Here is a 10,428-nt window from a genome sequence, read left to right as displayed (position 1 = left end):
AAAAAAGTAAAGATATCATGAGCTCAACCATTGGTTTGAACCGAGCTTCACTAGTCGTGGTCCTGTTAGAGGTGGTATGCAATTGCCTTCCTCTGACCTTTGAGGTGACTACCCCAGCCAGTTATAGAGGACCTACAGATTACCCAGTAGTCCAAACCACAGTGCGACTAAGCATTTTTCAAATTAGCAAACACTGCCAGAGGTGAAACAATGGAAAATGACAGATAAAAATCCTATGGTTGAGCAGCCTCTACAAAATGTAATATTCTTAATCACCTATATATATCATCTTCAGTTCAGGGCACTTTCCCAGATACATTTAAATGTGCCACTGTTAGACCTCTCTATAAGAATTATGACTCCGCAGGATTCAGTAACTATTGCCTGGTGTTACTCCTTACATCGTTTTCTTACAATTTTGAGAAGGTAGTGTACTCCAGGATTGCCACCTACCCATGTAGTAATGGGATATTTACCAAATCATTATTTGAATTTCAAAAGCAGGCACTCTACTGAGTCTGCTATTTATACAGGTTTCCATAAATTAATTCAACCTGTTGCCTTTTGTTTTATTTTTCAATTTTTATTTACCATGACTGGTTTCAAATCACCTAGCAATTCATCATCAGATGGTACATATTTATTCTGTGTTTGCAGCACTGAGGGAGTCATATGGAGTTATTAGTATTTCATGCTTTGTTCCTGGTGCACACATTATTCAGGAAAACATAACGTATGTTTTCCAGTAACAATAATCTTATAAGACGTTTCAAACTTTGCCACTCGTAGAAACTTCCACATTTCAAAAACTTTTTGTAAAGCACATGACAGTTCTTTTACATGGAGTACAAAGAGGGTTGCCACATTATCTGCATGAGGAGAAATTATAACGAGAGTCCCACTAGATTCAGTAACTGGCCCACTACTGATCTTGCTTTGTGTTAATGACCCACTGTTTTATTTGAATCAGGAAATGGAATCAGTCCTGTTTGGAGATGAAACCAGCATTGTTATGCAGCCAAGAAAACAAGTATCAACAAAGAAAATGGTAAATGAAGTTTCTGTTGAAAGGTGCCGATATGTTTTGCTAACTTTAAATTTTGGACAAACATAGCTCAGTCAGTTTTGTACAGTCAAAATTATCTTGCCTCCAATTTGCCTAGTATAACAACAAGCCATAACAAAGAGGGTAGAAAGCTTCAATTACTTAGGTGTGCATACTGATGAAAATTTGAAGTGGAAAAAACCATGTAGTAGACCTGCTAAAACACACACACACACACACACACACACACACACACACACACACACACACACGCACGCACCTCCATCTTTGCTACCCTCCCTGTTTACCTTTCCCCTGTTGCTTCATAACCTGGGTTGTGAGTAACTGAATCCACTTTCCCTTCTTCCCTTCCTCCCAGTCAATCTGCAATGCCAGCACATTGTAGTCATAAATTTGACTTAAAGTCTTGGTAGAGGTTTGAGACCATTAGCATCACAAGAACATTAAAATATTTTTAAAAAGCTGAATGATTGTGGAATAACAGGGTCTAGATGTTATCTAGATCCATTTATTTTATTCCTCATTATGCCTTTTGGCTCTGCCCATCTTCAAGTGACCTGATAAAAACACAGTAACAAATATAGAGTTATACTATGTACATGAAACACGTTTTAAAAAATCAATGCAGTAGCAACGTATTTGTGCGCGCGTCTGTGTGTGTTGTTGTTGTTGTTGTTGATGGAGAAGGCCAATGGCCAAAAGCTTTAATTGTGAAAGTCTTTTTGTTGTGCCTATCTGTGATGCTATATGGCGAGCAGCAACTTTCCTTCTCATAATAGAGATACAAAGTAGGATCATTTATGTGCATCTGGATGACTTTAGTCTACTGGAATAATCAAATCTGTTGCCGTTGGTTTACATAAGATGTCAAACTACATTTTTTAACCTACATAAATGTACATATTGAAAAAAACAATAAAATTGTTTTCAAAGAATGTTATTAGTTCTGGGAAAGTAGAATATCTCTATGCAGTTGAATTAATTGAATTTACTACATTTTCCTTGTCCTTCAATTACTTTACCTTTAACCAGAAAATTTTCTGTCGAAGAGAAGGACAAGGAATGTGATCCTGTGTTTGGGGGAATCTTACGAGAAATTTTTTTGAATGACCTGGAAGACAGATTTTTAATACCTACAAAGAGCTGTGTCAGAAAAATATCTTTATGTTGAAGGTATGTTGACGATGTTTTTGTCATCAATTCAGGCACCCTTGATGAAATCCAGGAACTTGCTCATATTGTTAACCCTATGAATGATAATATAAACTTTACTGTTGAATTTGAAAGGTAGGGTTCTCTGAATTTCCTAGATCTCCAGATCACTAGAGTGGGTTTAAAAATACAGTTTGAATGTCTTCCATAAACCATCAGCAACAGATTTGATCATTCCAGTAGACTCATATCATCCACATGTGCATAAATGAGTCCACTTCACATCTATGTTTTATAGGGTACCAAAACTACACTTGGACAAAGAAGCAATAGACAGGGAAATTAATACAGTTATTCAAGTTGGGCTAGCAAATTGTTCTGCAGAAACAGCAGTTTTACACTAGGGGAAACAAATATTTACAAAAGTACAAATGTAAATAAACCATACATTGGCCCTGTTTCGCAAGAAATATCTCGTGCATTTAAAAATTTAAGGATTAGGTTAGTGTTTGGACAAATAACAAACTAGGGAAGCTACTATGTCATAATTTAGATGTGCCAAAGGTCAAATTTTGTAATCCAGGGGTATACAAAATTAAATGTGGATCAAATGGCTCTGAGCACTATGGGACTTAACATCTATGGTCATCAGTCCCCTAGAACTTAAAACTACTTAAACCTAACTAACCTAAGGACAGCACACAACACCCAGTCATCACGAGGCAGAGAAAATCCCTGACCCCGCCGGGAATCGAACCCGGGAACCCGGGCGTGGGAAGCGAGAATGCTACCGCACGACCACGAGCTGCGGACTAAATGTGGATCTTGCGATAATTTTTACACTGGGCAAACAGAGAGAAATTCAGAGAACACAGTTATAGCACAATGCATTAGGTTATGATTTGAAAGAGCAGAACCATCAACTCATGACAATTTAAAATAGCCCTTCCATGTAAAAGCCTGAAAAAAAAGGGCAATATTTTGGATATTCTTGAGGAACTGGAATACTATACCAACAGTTGACTAGCTCACAACCTTACAATTAATGAGCAAACCCAGAGAGAGAGAGAGAGAGAGAGAGAGAGAGAGAGAGAGAGAGAGAGAGAGAGATCGGAGGGAAAAAATGTTATCTACTTGACACTTACAGTTTTGTTCTTATGGGATTTTAGGAAATTAAAAAATACAGAGAAACACTTCTCCTGTTTATTTCGCATTAATCACATTGTGTGTCATTTCTTTCTATTCATTTGACATTAACAATATTAAGCTGTGTACATAAAAAAAAATTCCTTTTATACAGGGTGTTACACAAAGGTACAGTCAAACTTTCAGGGAACATTCCTCACACACAAATAAAGAAAAGATGTTACGTGGACATGTGTCCGGAAACGCTTAATTTCCATGTTAGAGCTCATTTTAGTTTCGTCAGTATGTACTGTACTTCCTCGATTCACCGCCAGTTGGCCCAATTGAAGAAAGGTAATGTTGACTTCGGTGCTTGTGTTGACATGCGACTCATTGCTCTACAGTACTAGCATCAAGCACATCAGTACGTAGCATCAACAGGTTAGTGTTCATCACAAACGTGGTTTTGCAGTCAGTGCAATGTTTACAAATGCGGGGTTGGCAGCTGCCCATTTGATGTATGGATTAGCACGGGGCAATAGCCGTGGCACGGTGGGTTTGTATCAAGACAAATTTCCAGAAAGAAGGTTTCCCTACAAGAACACGTTCGAAGCAATTGATCAGCGTCTTAGGGAGCACGGAACATTCCGGCCTAGACTCGTGACTAGGGAAGACGTAGAACGACGAGGACACCTGCAATGGACGAGGCAATTCTTTGTGCAGTTGATGATAACCCTAATGTCAGCGTCAGAGAAGTTGCTGCTGTACAAGGTAACGATGACCATGTCGCTGTACGGAGACTGATACGGGAGAACCTGTTGTTTCCGTACCATGTACAGCGTTTGCAGGCACTATCAGCAGCTGATTGGCCTCCACGGGTACACTTCCGCGAATGGTTCATCCAACAATGTGTCAATCTTCATTTCAGTGCAAATGTTCTCTTGACGGATGAGGCTTCATTCCAATGTGATCAAATTGTAAATTTCCACAATCAACATGTGCGGGCTGACGAGAATCTGCACGCAGTTGTGCAATCACGTCATCACAACACATATTTTCTGGGAACGTTTGGGCAGGCGTTGTTGGTGATGTCTTGATTGGGCCCCATGTTCTTCCACCTACGCTCAATGGAGCACGTTATCATGATTTCATATGGGATACTCTACCTGTGCTGCTAGAACATGTGCCTTTACAAGTACGACACAACATGTGGTTCATGCACGATGGAGCTCCTTCACATTTCAGACGAAGTGTTCGTATGCTTCTCAACAACAGATTCGGTGATCGATGGATTGGTAGAGGCGGACCAATTCCATGGCCTCCACGCTCTCCTGACCTCAACCCTCTTGACTTTCATTTATGGGGGCATTTGAAAGCTCTTTTCTATAAAACCCCGGTACCAAATGTAGACTCTCTTCGTGCTCGTATTGTGGACGGCTGTGATACAATACGCCATTCTCCAGGGCTGCATCAGCGCGTCAGGGATTCCATGTGACCGAGGGTGGATGCATGTATCCTCGCTAACGGAGGACATTTTGAACATTTCCTGTAACAAAGTGTTTGAAGTCACGCTGGTACATACTGTTGCTGTGTGTTTGCATTCCATGATTAATGTGATTTGAAGAGAAGTAAGAAAATGAGCTCTAACATGGAAAGTAAGCGTTTTTGCCTAATAGGCATGCATGAATAGCTCTTAAAGTTTTATAGGCATGTATTTTGTTTCATGCATCATTTTCAACATTAACCATAGTTTTCCTGGTGATTTTTGATGCGCTTGACAAAGTTATATTTACAACTTGTGTAAAATGGTATGTACTCATCTATTGAAAATAATTGTTGTGGAAGTATGTTGCAACTACATTGCTTATTTAAGACAAGTGTGTTTCATGTACACTGTGTAACTTTACATTTGTTACTGCATTTTTATCTGGTCATCTAAATATGGATAGAGCTTGAAATGTGATGATGAATAAAATAAAGGAGTCTAAAAAGTTCAAGAATTGGTTTGGTCATCCATGAATCTTTTAAATTCCTTACAATTTTTTTGGCAATGTTGTCAGCCAGGACTACATATGTAGTAATGCAGATGTATGCGTATTTTGCTAACTCTAACGGAAAACTCATCTACAAGTTTGGCAACGTTTTCAGTTTTTTTGTTTTATGTTGCCTATTAAGCATTCACTGACTCATCATTATGGTGAGTTGTCACCTTTACTCCTTCCATTACTTCTGTTCCGTTAAGGAGTTATAATATTTGTAGCAGAAACACCACCGTCTGTCAGTAAAATCTTCTATGACCCACCTTATCTACAAACATCTTTCCAAAATATTTATCCATAGCACAAATTTAACTCTGGAATGTGACCAATCTCGATATCATCTCTCTGACTTTGAAAGACAGCTAATGACTTTTCTCCTAAAATGCTACGAGTCCCCTCTTGCTTTTAAATGCACCTTTTATCCCACCACAACCTGCTACCTACTTTTTCCATCAGACCCATTCCATATCCCAATGCTCGTAACTGAAACAGCCTGTTTGTATTTCTCTTTCATAGAACTCTCTGATGACATAAAATACTTAGTTTTGTACCATTCCCCATGATTATACATTACCATTATTACAGTTGTTATTGCTACTGATTCCACTACCATCACTATCACTACATTTTTGTTGCTTCTGCCATTCCACATACCATTTATTATTGCACTGAAAGTGAATTACAATTGTTCCTGCCTTTAATATGCTGTACTCAGTATGATGCAAGAGATGATCAGAAGGCCCTAATTTGGTCATGTTATATAAACAAATAAGTAAAACAGTGAAGCTGTTTAGGTGATTTGCTTTCTGAATTTGCTACTTGTGTGTACAAGAACCCAATGTCTGGATTTAAAATCAATGTATTCATAGTTTTTTCTTACTTAGAACTGATTTTAATTTCAGAAATAACCATGCATAAAGTGGAAAGTATTAAATTACATATACTTCTCTATTCAGTGTTACCTTCTGACAATAGTCTCATAATTCGCAGGTTACGTTGTTCCTGACTGAAGAAACTGTGTAAGATTTCAGATATTACTATCATTCAAGTCTTAACCGTACACATGCTTTCTGTTAAGTGCAAAATGCACCTGCTTTTATGCGTCTCTGAAGTGGAAATGTGTTTATAAAACTTTAGTAGCCACTTCTTTACATGTTGCCTGTTGGAGCTCATCTTTGTGTCTTCAGCATTTTGTGGGTTTCTGACGTTTCACTAGCACGAGTGAATGGCACCATCAAAGTTTCACCCTCTAGCAATGGTGGGTGAATCTTTAATACTCCAGCAATGTAGGAGGAATATTTGACTCTGCTTGTCATGTGGGCTCATGAAACATCACAAAAGCCACTAATCAGCACAAAGATCTTACAGTGAGCATCAACAGGCATGTCAGGAACAGGTTTTATTCATTAGTGGTTGCTGGTGGATTCCCAGATTGCCTTTCATCTCAAGGAGAATTTGTTTCATGTGTGAAACTGCTAAAACAATAAAATACCATGGTCGGCAGGCACGGTAATGGCAGGACATGAATCCACATATGAAAATTATGTTTCTCTAATCTCCATTTTTTTTTATTAAATATCATTTTAATATCATAAAAAAACCATTACACAAAAATGCACTTGTACCAGTTCCATAACTTACTATTAATTATCATGTAAAGTAAAATAATTGTTGTCATTCCTGTAGTTAGTGATGTCCTAACAGTTATCCACTGTTGAAATTTGCAGCAACAAATTGTATTAAATACTACTTATGTGTGTTATTCATGGAGGTATGACAATGGATCACAGCAGCAACTCTGGTTACAACAGTCTTCTCTCTCTTCTTGAAATAGAAAGATGTTCATGGGTATAATTTCAATTTCAAGTTTAATCGCTGCAAGCAGTGGGACTGTCAACTAAGCATTCCTCAACAATTTGCCAAATGAGGTAGGCCCCTACATCAGTTAGCCTTAGCCACATCATGACAGTGAATTGTGCATCGTCTCTAAATGGAGAGGGAGCTGACAATGAGTTACCAGAGAAGTTCGAACTGATACCACTTTCACATTCATACAACTTTTTATGAGAGTTACTGTTAAAGAATCCATTAATTCAGTATGGTCTCTTCCATTCATTATTTACAATGCCACATGTAAGATTTAATTACTTGAGTGTTCCACCTTAGATGTTTCACTGTTTAGTTTTTTTTTTAACCATTATAATTCTCAACATTAATGAATGAGTAAAGCAAATGCATTTAAGGTTGACAAAAATATATTTAGCACACAACAGAACAAAAAAAAAAAAAAAAAAAAATTACTGACATAATGGTTAAGAATAATTTCCTTATACCTAAAGAGTGACTTTTATAATATAACAATTATGGAATGTCTGGTGGATTGTGGTGCATGAGAAAGAATAAAATTCGATTCTTCTTGAACAAAATTACAAGCAACTCATGCATCCACATAAAATACATGTTTTAAAGCTTCAATTTATTTCAATTCTTCATCTCATACTCTGTTTCCATTGTGTGCATCATACATTCACTGGAACCCTAAACCACATAATGATATGTTACAGTATTTTTCACATAATACAAATATATATATATGTATATAAATATTTAAGCCTTTTATCTCACTCATGTACAAACACTTTTTTACATTTATGTACACAGTAATTTACATTACTTGTACTCTTTAATTCAATCTGTGAACGTTCTGGAAGCTATACTAGTATCAAGATGAAACAAAGTAACACAGAAAATTACAGAAAAAATTAAAACTACATATATTATTATTTTATTTTCATTATATTCAAAAATCATTTTATTAATAAAAATATCAATATAATTTATTAAATTTTATTACATGTCAAGGCTATGGTACATAAAGTCTTACGATTTATGTTTTGTTATTTAAAACACACCTTGACATAAAGATCAACACATTTATTATGTAACTATATTACCTGCACTGCAAGGTACATGCTTAGGAAAGCCAATTTGCCCGCTGGTAAACTGCTTCATTATCTTACTACCTAACAGCCATGATGAATAAATGATTTATTTTAATTTTTCCATCAGTAGCTCATATCACACCATTGTCATGAAACATCTCATGAGACAATAATTTAAAGTACCACCAGCAATCTGTATCATTATGGTAAAAGCAAATGATCACACTTGGTATTAACACTTACACTCAATATCCGATTTCTTCCATAGACAAACACACAAATATCACAACTACTCACTCATTTCCACTTTTCACCTGTTCTTTTTTCTTAGCACTAGGGATACTTTTCTCACCTTGGTCATACACTACTAATTTAAAGTTTGGAACTATAAAACTTTTAGACAGACAACAGATAAATTAAAACTTTTTATTCCACTGGAACGCTTATTTATGACAACAAAGGATTAATAGACACATTTCAAACTGCAAGGTAAATGTAATATATTTCCATTTATTTCATAATTTGGACTTTTTATAAAAATGAATTCCTGCTTTCAATGTACAAACTACAATCACAAGAATAAAAATATATTTTTGCACATCTATGTTTTGATAACAGTAAGCTGCAATAACATACTGTTTTAAAGCTATCTTGAGTAAGGTTTTAAAGAAATAAATGATAGCAAAATATAAAAATAAAAATATTATTGGGTTATGGAAACTGCTCATACAAAAGAGATTCTTCTACAGCCAATGATGTTCCAGTACAGTACAGTTGCTCCATGAGAAACACAACTTCACAGTGACCAGTCCTGGAGTTCTAATTGCTGCCATTGTAAACATAGCTAGGAAGAGCAGCAGCTCGTCTGATCCCACGTAACTGTTTAAAAAAATTTTGGCATATTCTGCTTAATTATTATTCCTAAGATCTACACTTATCCTTGAGGATGATACATGCATTTATAGGCACTTAACACACTTCCAAATTTTTGTGTCTCCTGTTTTTACACATCAGATTTACTTTTGAGTATGTAGGGCACCTTCACATCTTCCACTTACAAAACAGTTTCTTTCAAATAAAATTTTATGCTAAAATACCAGGAAGTCATTTTGGTATAATTAAAGTCACAATCCATAAAATAACAATTAGCATCATCAGGCAGTACTATGAGGAAGGTAAATGATGACATCCAAAGAGATTTAATCACTCCAGGGACCAAATTGAAGTTACCGAGTCAGCCAACACTTCATATCAGTTGTGACAATGTAAAATAAAGGGGAGAATGGTTTCTGCAGCTAAAAGAGGCAATAATACACCCAGTAATTTACCCCCTCCTGAAAGGAGGTAACTGCTCGACTTTTAACATATTCACAGTCTCCCCTATTATTTAGGAATTTGTCGCCCGAGTTGCTTAGAAGTAGCAGAAATTCAGTACTACGTTTTAGTGAATAGCTGTACTTCCTCATCGTCATCCTCTGTAAAATCACCATCTTCAGGAACAACAGATACCTTGTTTACACCAACTTTGCACTTCCGTTTTGAAAGTTTCTCATATCCACTGCTGCATCTATTCAGACCATTCCATGTTTGTGATTTTATCTGAAAAGAAGTAAACATCAATTTTGAAGCCATGACAACAATAAATCTGTGGTTGTTACATGATGATGATTGCTATCTGAACTGTTTTACAACATGTTTGCATTAAACAAACAAGTAAATTTTTTTTTTCCTTTGCTTCTTTATACTAACCGTCACATATTATGGCAACCCAGTCAACAGAGGGATGAACACATTTAGGAGACAGGCAGAGAATGGGCATTGGTACTAATTAAAGCAGAATACTCATTGACAACTTGTCTGATGAAAGCAATATGGTGAGTCTAGTAAGTTGTTCATTGGATGTCATAATTATATATGATGTGTATGAACTGCTTAATTGTTTTGGAAATTTAGGATGCACTTGATAAGTAATTGTTCAGAGCAGATATCCATATTTGCACACAATATAATCTTGAAACAAAAATTACATACACAACTTTGTAGCATGGTGAATTTTTAGATTATGACTGAAAATGCTCAATAAAAAGCCTATCACTAATTTTTG

At 36.2% G+C, this 10,428-nt stretch overlaps 1 protein-coding gene across 1 annotated transcript in view; it reads right to left on the bottom strand.

Annotated features, from left to right (window-relative positions):
• Nucleotides 1-7,486: 7,486 nt before the first annotated feature.
• LOC126095072 (furin-like protease 2) overlaps nucleotides 7,487-10,428 on the bottom strand; it is a 474,956-nt gene continuing 472,014 nt past the window's right edge. Inside the window, exon 20 of the mRNA XM_049909754.1 lies at nucleotides 7,487-9,923. Within this exon, the coding sequence (XP_049765711.1) occupies nucleotides 9,759-9,923 (165 nt within the window). The 3' untranslated portion in view covers nucleotides 7,487-9,758. The remainder of the gene's footprint in view (nucleotides 9,924-10,428) is intronic.

Source organism: Schistocerca cancellata, chromosome 8, assembly GCF_023864275.1.
Source record: "Schistocerca cancellata isolate TAMUIC-IGC-003103 chromosome 8, iqSchCanc2.1, whole genome shotgun sequence".
Classification (NCBI taxonomy): Eukaryota; Metazoa; Arthropoda; class Insecta; order Orthoptera; family Acrididae; genus Schistocerca; species Schistocerca cancellata.
This window is presented reverse-complemented; position numbering and strand designations above follow the sequence as displayed.